Genomic DNA, 14,503 nt, shown 5'->3' on the forward strand with positions numbered 1-14,503 from the left:
TCCAACCCCCTTCCCAGCAGGGAATGTTTATCATCCTTAACTCTGTGTTTATCAACCCATTAAGAAAACAAAGCCTCTCTCCATTACTTCAAGCTCTTAAACAGTTTTTCCAAGGAAGAACATTACCAGCTACCTGTTGATTAGCTCCAAAAAGCCTTTCTGCCTGTGTCTCCCACAGCACAGACTGTAGCCAGCATATGGTCTGCTAGCTAATGCTGAGAGGTTTCTGTGTAAAGCAGAGGGGTGGGGGGAACAATCCCTGCTTAGCAGGGAGAAGCCAGACAGATGCCTGTAGTCTGCTGGAGCTCTATCCAGGGGGCAGAGGGGAGAGACTAGCCCTGCTGTATAGCAAAAAGCCCCACCCAGCCCAGAGAGCATTCTGGGATGCTGGGGGAGTCTGGTTTATCTTAAATCAGCAAGGGGTCTGGGACAGATATTGAATAAACTGGTTTCATAGTGCTTAGAGTTGGAAGGGACCTAAACAGATCATCAGGTCCGACCCCCAGTTTGAGCCAAATCAGTTAAGTCTGGTACCACATTCAACCAGGTTTATCTCAAACTGGTTCCAGCCATTTTCAAACTGCTTTATGTGCACTGAACATCTGTTTTGTTACGGGTTTAAACCAGTTTCTGATCACTTAAATTGGTTTATGTGTAATGTCTGTCCCTTGTCATAGGGGTCGATAGACAGAGGCAACCATCTAAGGCACAGAGAAGGAGAGAAACAAGGAGGAATAGAGGCTCCTGAGGCTTCCAATGGCATTTTCTCTAACTTTCTAATATTATTTCATCAAGGCATGGCAGAAAAGGTCACATGTTAGCTTGGAGAAACTTGGAGAGACTAGACAAGGCAGGGGGTAGTTCTGCCACTGGATGGTGTCACTACTAACCCTAGAGACATATCCTCTTATAGGGACAATATGTTCAAAAGTGCTGAACTCCATTTTCTAAAGTGATTGCCTGATCTGCAGTGAGGTGACTGCGATGCATCTACACATACGTAAGCTGGCAACAGCAGGACTGTGTTATGCCTGCCTGAGTATTTAGCCAGGATTCTGGGCCTGCATAGTCTGCTCTGAAGCTCATGTTGTCAGGACAGCCAAGTACCTGGGGGCCTGAGGGGCCTGGCCCCCGTTAGGAAGAGGGTTATAATCTAAATTACATAAAGCTTTCCATATGTCCATTATTTGAGCCCCTCTCCCCCGCCCCCTGGCAAAAATAAAAGCTGGTACCTATGCATGCTGTGGTAATTTCCTTGCTACTGTTGCCTGAGCTAGTTGGATTAAAACTCACTTGGGTGTTTCAGCATGATTCAATTACATGTGGATGTACCCAAGTCTCATTAAGGTATGTAGCTGTAGTTGCTCTACAGATGCATTCATGGTTTACTGACTTTCAGCATACTTAGACACATTGGGGGAAGGAAAAAACGAAAGACTTGGGTTCCTAAGTAACATAGACACTTCAAAATATTGCCTCCTTTAATAATTCTGCAAGTTCATGCTCCTTGATCTTTGGATCTGTTAAGCTGGGTATAAGCTCAGCCTTGTTGAGGCCACAGCTGAAGTACTGTGTTCAGTTTTGGGCTCCACAATTCAAAACAGATGTGGAGAAGCTTGAGAGGGTACAGAGGAGAGCCATGCGCATGATCAGAGGTCAGGAAAACAGACCTTATGAAGAGAGGCTGAGAGCCACGGGACTCTTCAGCCTGGAAAAACACAGGTTCAGGGGTGATCTGGTGGCCACCTATAAGTTTATCAGGGGTGCCTACCAGGATCTGGGGTATCATCTGTTCACCAGAGCTCCCCAAGGGATGACAAGGTCGAATGGTCACAAACTCGTCCATGACCATTTCAGGCTGGACATAAGGAAAAACTTCTTTAGTGTCCGAGCCCCCAAGGTTTGGAATAGCCTGCCGCCAGAGGTGGTTCAAGCACCTACTTTGAACTCCTTCAAGAGACATCTGGATGCTTATCTTGCTGGGATTCTATGAATCTATGATCCCTGCTGACTTCCTGCCCCTGGGGCATGGGGCTGGACTCAATGATCTTCCAAGGTCCCTTCCAGCCCTAATGTCTATGAAAGTCTATGTAGAAATGAGTACAGAACTAGAAATTAATAGTTGCTGAAAGCTTATCCCTTGTCTGCAGCTGACTCACTTTGTGGCCTTGAGCAGGTCACTTTACTCTTCTGCCTCAGTTTCTCATTCTATAAAATAGAAGTACTTATTTAGCTCACAGTATTCTTATAATAGTTAATGTTTTTGTGCATTACTATGTAGTGTTATCTTGAAACAGAAAATTCAAGTTTAACTATAAGATTAGCATAGTACTGCACCACAACTAATGCTAGCTACAGGTAAACAATGGACTTACCTCCTGATGCCATTGCTGAGCTGACAAGTTGCCTGTGCATGACAAAACTGCACAAAAGGCTGACATGGGATGACATGCTTATCACAGAATTTCCCAATATATCCACTTCTGCATGATCCAGGCAGACAGCCGCCTTCGCTGTCTATTCTGTTATTACATTTCCCATACATACATGGACATTCTATAGATTGGGGGGGGAAGAATATGAAGTTAAATATTTGTAGAAGGCATATGTCCCTATGTGACACTCTTGATGCATTTCATGTTGTTCCTTCCTCACCCTGCCCTAAAATCTACCCCCCGTCTCTTTAAATTCACGTCTTTTGAACAACAGTTCTTTTCGACATTTATTTAGCAAATACATATCCTTTTTAACCACCTTCTAGGCATAGTCAGCCACAATATTTTGTATAATAATTATATAGTAAATATATATATTCAATAATATATTTTTATAGCACAGATCTTTAAATTGCCATGACAGATCTTCACAAAAGCAGTTGAATGATTAAATAGATCAAACAAAATTGCCCAGTGTTGTGGGGAAGCTTTTAAAAGTCAGGTCCTTGTCCTACAAGGATGCTGACCTATTTAACTGAAATGGGTCAGTTAATAAGCTTGATCAAAATCCCAGTGAAATTGGTGAGAATCTGTCCACTGCCTTCAATGGGCTTTGGAAAGGTCCTTTGTCAATAACCAGATGCAGTAAGTTCAAGAGGGTGAGCACTCCTGTTCCAGTTTCCTTGGATACAATAATTAACCCCCACAAGTAGTTGTCTTAGATGGCACTTAATGTGGCTATTCCCTGTGGCCTAGCTCTACCATCTTCCAAAAATACCATATCAGTATCAACTACTGACCACTGTAGTACAAATAAACCTCAAGACACTGTGTTAAGCCTCGAGACACTGTCTTGTCCACTGTGGTGGATGAGATGCTGAAGGCAGGGTAGATATATATGCACCTTATAATAAGATCTATATAGAGCAGACGCTTTTATGAACTTAGGTTAACTTCATCACATGCTGCCATGCTTACTTTTGTCACACCGAGGTCCATATTTATCAGAGTCAGAACAGAACTGACAGTGTGATCCTTGAAATCCATCAGCACAAATACAAGTTCCATTTCCTTTCATTCCATCCATACACTACAAGATAAAAGATAAGATTTATATCCAACTGTTCAAATAAATCTCTCTAAAGAAGTTGTTGCATAACTGATGCAGGCTTATATGTATTATGATGTAATTACTCTTTTAAAATGTAAGGAATATTGCATGTGTAGATACACCCCCATTAGCTTGGCTCAATAAACTCTGGCACAGTTTGTGCTAGAGTCAGCTGCTCTTGGGCACAGTATATACAAGTGCGCCTGGGACTGCAACTGTTTGGGTCAGAGCGGAGCAGAACTGTCCTGTCAGGGGACTCGGGGGTCAGCCCCAGGCTTCCGATCACAGTATCAAGTAGTGGAGGGGTTGGCTGGGTCAAGAGGGTGCTACTGTGCAGGGCCAGGCAGCAGTAGCACACTTGTGCCCCAGCCAGCTCTGGTAACTATCTACATGTGCATTGTGGAACACTAAATGACTCTGCCATAGGATTGTACTTGTCCTGGGCAGTACTATCCAACAGTGGAGTTAGTTAATTTACTGCACCCTAATATGGGTGCACATGAAGACAGTGATGCTTTACTGTAGAGCTAATTAGTCAGTTCCACAATAAAGCCCACATGTAGATGCATCCAAGGAGAATGTTTGTTTTTCCTAGTGTAAACTTTCACACTCCTGGTATTTCTTCCCCACTGCTGCATTCCTTCTCTCCTACTTCACAATTTTAGAAAATTACTGGATTTTCTTGTTACTGCACCCCTGCCCCTAGGTCCACCAATGAGGCTGTCCAACTTATGGTCTGTGGAAAACATGTAGCCTGTGAGGGCTTAATTCATGACCCCGGGCTTCCCATCTGGTTGCCATTCCCCTCATTGCTTATGCTGCTGCTGCTGGGATTTCTAGGTGCTTATTGCCATGTTCTCTGGGCTTCCCCCCACCCCCCTTCTCCAGCTTTTGCTTCTTCCCTCTGCCACTGAGAGTAGAGTGAGGTGGGGCCTTGTGGCCTGTGGGGCTCAAGGAGCCTGCAGCCTGAGTGTGGCTTACAGGGTGTCCATTGGGTACAGTGCAATGTAGTGTGTGTGTGTCGGGGGTGGGGGGGGAGAGGGGGTAGAGGCACAGCATGGAGGCCTGAGGATGCCTGAATGAATATGTAGCCTCTGAACTCTCAAAAGTTGGACAGCCCCGTCTTAGAAGACTAGAGGGTTCCACCATCTTTTTTCGCCCTGTATCACTGGGTTGCTAGATAGAGACAATAAGCTGACCATCCACTTCTCAAAGTGCTGTCATATTTTTGTGTACTGTGAGCTCAGGGGACTCTGGAGACTCCCCTGGCTCAGCCAGTCTCTACTGTATACATTGTGCAGTATGCTGCCAGTGCTTTTGTTTACCTGTCCATTTCCTGAGCAGGGCTTGGAAAAACCTCCAGGACATTGACTGCAATCTGAACCATAAAAGCCTTTGCAACATTTAGGTTCCTGTGAAATAAAATAAATATTGCTGCATGGTATGGACTATATAAAACTTTAGTTGCTCATCTGAATACTTGGAGGGACATATCAAAGCATTCAAGCACAGACTGTACACTTTCAGCATAGCCCTGCTCTGTGGTTAGCATGGAGCCACAGACACCAGCATTTAGATGCAGCTGGTCTGCCAAAACTACTGTCTATGGTGATGTGGGTAGTACCATGAGGAAGCCCACCCTGCTCATTTATTTCTCCTGAGTGTATGTTCAGGTCTGTGTAGTCGGGCAGTGTAGTCAGTTCAACGTGATCCTTTGTGAGCCGCAGGAGATACACCTAAGACAGCGTATCTATTTGTGTTACCCAAATGCCATGGGCCCTAAGGCCCACCCAACTAAGTAGTGGCCCCTACAACATGGGGCCAATGAATGAATAACACAGCAAAATGCATCGTGTGGGTCAAAGGGTTAAAATGTAAAAGAAGTGCACCTGAGGGGGACACTGAGCAAAGCCCCTTGGGTTGCACCCACTGGTCCTTAAAGGTATCCAAGGAGCTGGTGGATGCCACCCACTGGTGCTCTGTCTGGAAATGTGCACAGACAAGTTAGTGCAAAGTGGGCTTGCAGTCCCTGGGCATCCTCCTGGCCAGAGCCGCCTCCTTCGTCAAGTACAGGGACCGCTTGGCCAAGGCCAGGAGGAGGTTGACCAGGAGCTCCTGGGACTTGGTGAGGCCATGGGTGGGGTGACCAAAAACAAAAAGGTGGGCCTAAGACAGCCTGAGTACAGCTCCTGCTCAAGACCATGCCAAACAGACTATGCTATCTAATTTCTGGGGTTTGGTATGTGCTGAGCAAGATGAGTGCCAAGGGTCTGCTTCTTGGCAGTGCTCCTGGACTTAGCATGGAGACAGTGTAGACATGCTGTTAGCCTTTAATAGGAGCATCACTTGCAAATAAAGGGGAATGATTCTCCCACTCTGGCACTGGTGAGGCTGCACCTGGTGTACAGTGCATTGTGAAATCTTTAATAAAATGTATTTGACCAGTATTGCTAATTATCACACTGCACAGTCCTTCATGGATGCAGCCATATGAAATAATGAAAAATGTTGGGTGTTTGAAATGTAAATGAAAGAAAAACTTGAGTCTTACCACAAAAAAGCCCTGAACAGTCATGTGTAACAGCTGCAACACCTCATTAATACAGTTGATATAAACACAGAGAATGAAAAGACATTCTTTCATGTAATGCAAGGGAAAGTACCAGCAGAAGAGCTAAATATAGCTGATACTTTTGCTCTAAGAACTATGGAAATTCTTTTCTAAACCACCTGCTGGTTAAGTATGTGCTGTGAAGAACTTCAGATAATATTCAGCTGCAAAAATTAAGTTAGCAAAGAAAAATGGCTAATTCTAAATATATCCCACCATAGCAAACTATATATAACTTTTTACCTTCATTGTTACATTGCAGTATCTAGCACAGCCAGTTGCTAGATTGCTCAGGGTTTCATAAACGCATCTGCTTTTTGATAAAGACTAGAACATGAGTAAATCAAAAACATTAGTATTTTCACACAGACATTCAGTACTTCAATACAATCAAAACATTAGAGAATATTTTAACAGAACAATGTGAAATATCTCAGTGTTGGTTGTGGGGTTTTTTTCATTGTTCCTTTTGATATTTCAAAGAGATTTTGCATTCTAGTAAACTATTAATCTTCTTGACTTTTGGAATCTTTACTATAATATATAACTATCTATCTGTCCCATATACAATAAATATTGGTAAATGCTTGTAACCAAATCACTTCATAGCCATACCCAAGTCTTGTATATGGAGAAATTTGCAGCCAAAATGCCTGTGCTCTCAGAGGTGCACAGATCAGTTTTCTGTTTATTCTAAAGCATATGTCCATTTAACCAGCTCCTTACCTGTACCTTTCCTACACAACCACCCAGTCATGTTGTGATATGGGTAACTGTAAGGGAAGGGCCAGATAGAGGCTAGCAATTGTGTGTGTGTGCTAACAAGTGGGGCCTATGGCACTAAATTTGGGGGAGGAAGTGGCAAAATATTAATTTTGGGGTCTGTTAGGGAAAGGAGAAACTTTGGCAGCTTTGGGTCTAGCATAATGTTAATGTAACTTTGTATTTTTCACATCTAAATTCTCAGAGCAGTTTTTGTAGCAACTCTTCTTTCTCTTCTCTTACTTAAAAGTTAAAACAGCATTCCTGCAACATAGTACTACCCCATATCAATTTTCTGATCCCCAAGATAGTCAGGAGTTATAGATACAAGACATTTCCTACAAAGTAAATTGACTTGACTGCACAGGAAAAGTGGATCAGACATGCAATGCTCAGAAAACTGTAGACTAACAGAAGTTTAAATAATACAGTCATCTCTTTCTTACAATGGGAAAGTCACTTACTATAGGCTTTGAGTTCCTTGGACAAGTGCTCCTATAGACCATTGAACATTTTACACAGGGACCCTGGATAGAGACAGTACAACACAATCACATTTTAGGAAGGTGATAATAATGATGAGAAACTCATTTACGGCATATCTGCACTATACATCTTCAGGAGTTTTCATTCTTTTTGTCTGTCTTCATTAACTTATCATGGTTCATGGAACTGCGACTCCTACCTCATCAGGGTTCCTTTGGACTGTCATTCATTCTTACCAATTCACATTCCCACCTACAGCCTGGATACAGTGTGCGGATGCTTGGTTTTGGCTGAGCTCCCCACTGACTGGAAGCTACACCTACAGTGCAGCCAGGGAATGAGGCGGCTAGGCGAAGCAGTGGTGGCGTGGGAACAACTGCCTACTGTCTCGCCCCAATGTGGGCGCAGGAAAAGCCACCCAGCCTGTGTCAGACTGGAGCTGGGTTGTTTAGACTTTTATCTAGGTTGCAGTGGGAAGTGGTGAGCATGTATATATTTTCTCTCCGTCACTCACACACGTAAATGCATGTGGAGCCTCAGCTGGTGTGATGAACTGGTGCAATTCATTGAAGTTTGTGGAAATATATGGCATTTACAACAGAATGGGATCTGGCTCAATCTGTGTATTTCACTCTCTATGATGGTATCTTATGTAACTCTTAGGAAGACAACCTTAGATAACCCCCTTGAGATCTGTTGCATATAAACAGTGTAAATAGAGAAAAATATTTTCTCTGTATCCATATCATTCTTGCACCCTGCCAAAATACAAGTATATTCACCCACACTCTTCACCTTTTGGCTTACTGTCACAAATGGCTTATTTACTACTGGGGGTGGGCAATGGCAGATTATTTATTACTGGGGGGCAATTATACTTTAGAACCAGGTGACAGCTTTTAAGAGGAGTAGTCCTACACAGGTGGCATCTGAAAACACCTCTGGAGTGTGGCTCTGGAGTTTGTCAAAGCTTAGGGATGATTTGGCAAGAACAAGAACAGAATCCAGGTCCAAATGCATTGTGGCATTTAGGCAGGTATTATGACTCCTGGACCAGTGCTCTGTCTCCTAATTAAAATCTTATATAACAATTTATATCATAAATCCTTCATGAAAAATTTAAGAGCCAACAGATGTAAGTAACTTTACTTTTTTCTTTTATGCAGATAACAAGAGTCTTTTAGATCTTACTTCCCCTCTATCTGTAAATTGCCTGTCTTTTGAATGAGTGCATTGATCAATACAGGAAGTGACCACTATTCAGGTTTCTTTTAAAAGATTCGAAATGTTAATGTTTGTTAGGTATTGCTCAGTGTTCATACCAGAAATTGCTGTTGGAGCTTTGCCAGGTTTATGATTAGAGAGAGCACATGGAACTTAGCCATTAGCCATGGCAATAACCTTTTATCATCAACTCTTGCTGTTTCCTTCAGTAAAATTTGAGCCTATCCAGTTCAACTGAAGTTCTAGTACAGAGTTTTGTTTCTGGATTATTCTAAATTAAACTGTAATTGGTTTATATCAGTGTATCTTCACTGTGCCAGAAATTTTATTGGCTCAGATATGTACTTGCATATGTTCACATACTGGATAATCGGAGCCACGTTTATTGCAAAGGATAAGTTCAATCTGACAGGCACTCTTATCAGCAATGGCATCTGATTGCTACTTAGTTTATAATATGCAATATGCTTCTGATCATGAACATGCTGGGTGGAACTCAATTATTCAAAATATGCATTTATTATCTCTTAAGAAAATCTAAAGTAAGACTGAAAAAAATCCATGCTCTTTATTTGCCTACTGTATTTTCTGCATAACTGGTTAAAAGGAAAATGTTGATTTTTTTAAATGGTTGCCAAGGGACAACAAGTAGCCACATATTGGTATACATAAGTGGAATTCTGTGGTGGGGAATTTGACCTGACTTTAAGATAACTAGTTATACATGGTTGCTGTAGGAAGTGGATGGGATGTCCAGGTGAGGTACCTGTTCAAGTGAATATTCTGCTTACATGCTGTACTGTTAACAGGGTTGGTGCATTTCATGAATGAATTAGTATCCAAAATGTTACCATTTTTTTTTTGCTGCTTTTTTGATATTGCTCTAAAGAGGAGATTGACGTTGCAAGCAAGTTTACTAATTAGAGTTTTGTACTGACTTTCCTTACCATTTTAATTTCACTTCTTTCTTCATCACATCTGTGAGGTAGAATAGGAACAATTGAGGGAGGGGTAAGAACACCTGCAAGGGTGTAAATTCGACCATTTTTTGCAACGATATCTGTTTCTTCCATTTCTTCACCGTTCACCAAGATTTGTCCCTGCAGAATGAAAGTATTTCAGATAATCTTTGAAAACTATTGATACCACCACCCCAGCATATTTTATTGTCATTACTTTTAAAAATTGTTAGGTTATCAATTAGGAAAACAAGACCTAGTCTTCTCTTTCTCTTCTAATAGATGACATATATATATACACATTACACCCTTTCCTTGATGTCTTTCTTATACATCTAATAGCAGCATCTGAGCTTTACTGGTTAATTCTCACAGGTCTTCTGTGAAGTTGCTAACTAAGGGCCTGATTAATAATTACTAAAATGGTGGAAGTCTGGTTTTTTTTGACAGCAGGAGTCACTGGGTTGGGTCTATAGTGTTATTTCCATTTTACAGATGTTATACATTTTACAGATGGACATTTCACACTTTTTCTCATTTTTCCCTCCAAGGCCACTGAATACCTTGGCGTAAGAGCCAGAGGTAGAACTCTATAGTTTCATTCAGGCACCTTGATATCTGCTCAGCCTTTGAACTCATCTGCTTTTTGCAAATAAAGTATATAAATCTACTTTTTTCCGCATAAGGTAAAAACTTGGCTAATACACGTTAACAATAGAAAGAAGTTCAATACAGCAGTTAGCTCCACTTATTAAAAGTACCTCAGATAATTCTTTGAAAAAACCATGCCATACACAAACAACCATGTTTCAATTGACTTATCTGCAGCTCACTAATTTAAAGAGTGCATCTTGATTTGAAATATTTGCCATCATTAATTCTGGAGATTTTCCAAAGGTTGCAGATTTTCATAAGTTGCATACGCTTGATCATTATTGTTGTTTCCATTTCAAATGGCCTCTGATTACATTTGTACTGCTTCCCTGGCCTTCCTGTGGATGCAGCTTGTGAGCATGCCCCATTCACCTGCTGCCACCACCACTCCACAAATGCCAAACTGGGAAATGAGGTAGGGTACCTGCTCTGGGGCAGAACTGGGGACAGACCATGAGTGGTGGCAGGGCTCTCCCTAAAGTGGCTTCCTTGCCTCATTTCTGGGTTCCAGGCAAGTGGAATAGGAGAAGACATATCTTGATGCCCCAATCTGAATTCTGACCATAAAGCTTTTTTCTGAGTAATTGGCTGTCAGTGGGCCAAAATCTGGGGTTCAAAGTAAGTTTTACTCTGCTCCTATTCCTACAAATGTCCTTTGAATTTGATGGAGATCTGTCTGATTGTCTATTGAATAAAAACTAAGGGTATATTTAAAGAAGTGAAAGAGGTATGCTTTAAATGAGTTAATGAAGTGCCTAAGTAATGCTTTTAAAAATGTGTTGCTTGGGTTCACTAGGACAAGTGAAAATGTTATTTAAGGTGTTAAGCACATCTATGCTAGGTCCTGAGTGGGTTAATGCTAATTAAAAGATGTTAGTGAACATGATTTAAAATGCACCAGTTTCCTAGATTAGGCAGGACCTGAATGAGGAATCACTGTAGACTACAATGATTCCTCATTCAGGTCCTGCCTAATCTAGGAAAATAGATTACTGCAATTTGTAGTAGAAATAGAAAACTACAATTTGTAGTTAGTGGGGGAAAAACACATACTAGAGGCTTTTCTGACAAACCAGTCTAGATATATTATGCATCTATCTTTCCTAAATAGAGCTGGGATTAGTGTTCTGTGAATTTCCCATTCACTTCAGCGAGGAATTCCTTTGTTTCTGCTCCTGAGAGGTTCACTGTTTTTCTTTTTGTGCTGAAAGTACCTGGATGGCTAGATCAGAGAAAGGAAAGTTCATCAGGAAAGGTTCATGTATTTTTGACTCACGTTGCTGCTTGTGTTAAAATAGATGAATTGGTTAGCCATGCTCCTGACACGTTCTATTGAGATGAGGCTGGCTACCTCCAGCTGCAACAAGCAAAAGTGTTAAGGAGTTAGAAACGGATTGTCAACAAGAATAAGAAAAACATTATAAGGAAAAGCTAGTGGATCTCAGTTGCAATCTACTCCTTCTGCCAATGATCCAGACAAAGTACTAGGATGATCCCCCATCCTTGGACTCTACTTTCTTCCCTTTTGACTCTGGTAAAAAAAAGTAATAAAAAGCTAGGAAACTTGTTTTGATATTAACAAATCCACCCCTGATTTAAAACTAGACAGGTAACACTCTTAATAGAAGTACAGAATTGCATTTGCTTATTGTAGTGACAAAAATAAGTTTTTCCTACATTTTATTCCTGTTCTCTCTGTAGAGCCAATACTGTTACATTCTGAGGCATCAATAGAATAGCTAAGAAGTTTCAGGTCCATATTCTGTTTTCACTTGAGCTATGTTGTTATAGCAAAAATATTATTTTTTACATTGAAGTGTATATTGCAAGGCTAATGGAAACAAAACACAGAGAATTTTTACTTTGGGATAGTTGGTTGAGGTTAATCCTACACACTGAGGTTACAACCCCTTGCACTTGTTAGCAATCTCTGTAAAGATGCACCTTTTTTTTCTCTTTCTTTTTTTTTTTTTTTGCAGGGGAGACATAGCCTTAGCTCAATGCAGCCCTGCTTAGAAAGACCTTTGGTTTCAATGATGGAGAATGTTTGAAATCATTCTGGAAGGCCAAAATAATGCTTTTCTAGAGATATGTAGAGTATCTGTAGGATAGGATAGCAAATCAATCTCACTTACCTGAGTGTAGGAGATGATGTGGTAGCGAATGAGCTCCAAGAGCTTCCGTGAACCCTGCACAAATGAAGGAAGGACTATTCTTAAAACCAGAATAAGAGAGAACACAAAATTCATCTGTACTGCAATGATATCAACAGGAAAGGAATAATTTTATCCATTAATTGAGCCCTGGAAAGATCAGGAACCTAAATGATACTGTCCTCATGGCATGCACCCTAGCCTAACAGTTCTACTCATCTAGTCTGAATTTTTGTGCATTCACTTTCACTTCATTTTTGGGGGTGGGGTGGGTCTTTATTTGCTGTATGTTTCAAGCTGCCCATAGGTTCTCAGCAACATACACACGTAAAGAATCCCTTCTGTGTTGATGTCCCTTTTCCACGTGGATGCAATGCTGGGTCAGACCAATGGTCCATGTAGTTCAAACTTGTGTCTCTGATAATGGTCAGCTATCTCTGAGGAAGCTACAAAAACCCTATGCTGTAGACAGGTGTGGGATAATCTGTTTCTCATGTTAGAAAATGGGAAGACACCTAATAGTTAAAGGTAAGTTAAGACCTGGAGCATAAAAATTTAGATGTATCTATATCAAAGTTATTATTCTAGAATATAAAGTATTGATTTGCATTATCGAAAGATGAATACCTCTGCAGAAAGGAGATAGTCTAGAGCTCCATCTTGCATGTTATCCAAAGCATTGTTACTTGGAACAAAGACTGTATAAGGTCCACCATTCTGTTCTAAAGCAAATGCCAGGGTAGTCTTCTGCAGGTGTGGTTTTTGGGGGTTTTTTTAGGTTTTTTTAAGAAAGAAAAAAAAGGGAAATTATATACCAGTTTTGTACATTAAAAATAGGTTTATAGAATTCCTTTTCTAGGCTCTTACCTCTAATAAGGATCTAAATCGGCTGTATTTCCCATTGTCTCGAAGCACTGACATTATGGTTTCCTAAAAGAATATTTGTTTAATATTTATATTGAATTACATTTAAATTAAAGAACAAAGTCACTAAACAAACAGAAGATATATTCATCAGAGGATCTGATGAACCAGTGTTTACAAATATTGGACCGATCTTAGTCATGGGTTGGCGACATAACGTCTGTGGGCTGCATCCAGCCTGCAGAGCCACTGGATCCAGCCCATGGAGCTGGAGGGCTTTGTCTGTGCCTGCACCTGGGTTGGAGCTAGGCAGCTGGAGGCTCTGCACATTACTGCTGCTTTTCTTGTGCCCTGCATCTCTGCTCCCCTCCAGCTGTGGTGTGGATGCACCTTTAAGCTGGTGGTGAGCTATACCAGGGCCAGGCAGCTGGAAGCTCATCAGCACTGCTGTCCCCTCTTGGTGGTGCTACAGCTAGAAGGTAGAACAGGGGAAGGGGGCAGGAATAAGTGGTGGCAGTGCTCATGCAACTTCCAACTGTCTGTCCCTGGCTCAGTTCCCCACCAGCTAGAAGCTGTACCCACACTGCAGCTGGGGAGTGGAGGTAAAGTGAAGTGGTGGCAATGTGAGTTTAGCTCCCAGCTGCCTGGCCCCAGCTTGGGCACAGGTGAAGACACCCACTGTTGAGGTGCAGTTAACATCCCTTACCCCATACTGGACCAGAGCTGGGTTGTTACGGTGCATAGCTTATATGAGCTGCTGACTGCTGATCTTAGTCATTAAGGACTTGAGTATGTTTGCTCTTTTTATATACTGTTTGTGTTGCAATGACATCTAGAGGCTTCGAATGAGATTGGGATCCCAATTTTAGCAGGGATTGTACTTCATATAGTAAGATATGACCGCTACTCTAAAGAATTATATTCTATAGCCTCAAAGCACACAAAGGGTTGAAAAAAGGAAGTAGCATTATCCATGTTTCCCAAATGAGGAAGTGAGGGGCAGATAAATTAAGTAGCTGGCCATAAGGTCATGCAGGAAAAGCTGCCTCAAGAAAGCAACTGAGGCTAGGCACTAAAAAATGAAGGGACCCAAAACCATCAGTCACTTCTCAGAATCTATGCTTTTAATATTTTGATTACTGGTTTGAATATATTTAGGTTGGCAATTATCCTAAAGTCTCTACCATCTAATGGCTGCTCTGTTAAATGAATTGGTTGTTTTAGTCCATTTTCCAGCGGAAACG

General features: G+C 41.4%; 1 protein-coding gene across 1 annotated transcript in view; it reads right to left on the bottom strand.

The window, feature by feature from the left end:
• Window positions 1-14,503, bottom strand: part of STAB2 (stabilin 2) — a 138,273-nt gene that overhangs the window by 88,058 nt on the left and 35,712 nt on the right. The window contains exons 14-23 of the mRNA XM_090043223.1: window positions 13,263-13,325; window positions 13,023-13,142; window positions 12,378-12,431; window positions 11,519-11,599; window positions 9,577-9,729; window positions 7,384-7,446; window positions 6,401-6,484; window positions 4,872-4,958; window positions 3,414-3,525; window positions 2,376-2,556 (exon numbers count right to left, since the gene is read on the bottom strand). Of these exons, the coding sequence (XP_089899349.1) occupies window positions 2,376-2,556; window positions 3,414-3,525; window positions 4,872-4,958; window positions 6,401-6,484; window positions 7,384-7,446; window positions 9,577-9,729; window positions 11,519-11,599; window positions 12,378-12,431; window positions 13,023-13,142; window positions 13,263-13,325 (998 nt within the window). The remainder of the gene's footprint in view (window positions 1-2,375; window positions 2,557-3,413; window positions 3,526-4,871; window positions 4,959-6,400; window positions 6,485-7,383; window positions 7,447-9,576; window positions 9,730-11,518; window positions 11,600-12,377; window positions 12,432-13,022; window positions 13,143-13,262; window positions 13,326-14,503) is intronic.

Source organism: Crocodylus siamensis, chromosome 4, assembly GCF_052110815.1.
Source record: "Crocodylus siamensis isolate JL-2025a chromosome 4, ASM5211081v1, whole genome shotgun sequence".
Taxonomy (NCBI): domain Eukaryota; kingdom Metazoa; phylum Chordata; order Crocodylia; family Crocodylidae; genus Crocodylus; species Crocodylus siamensis.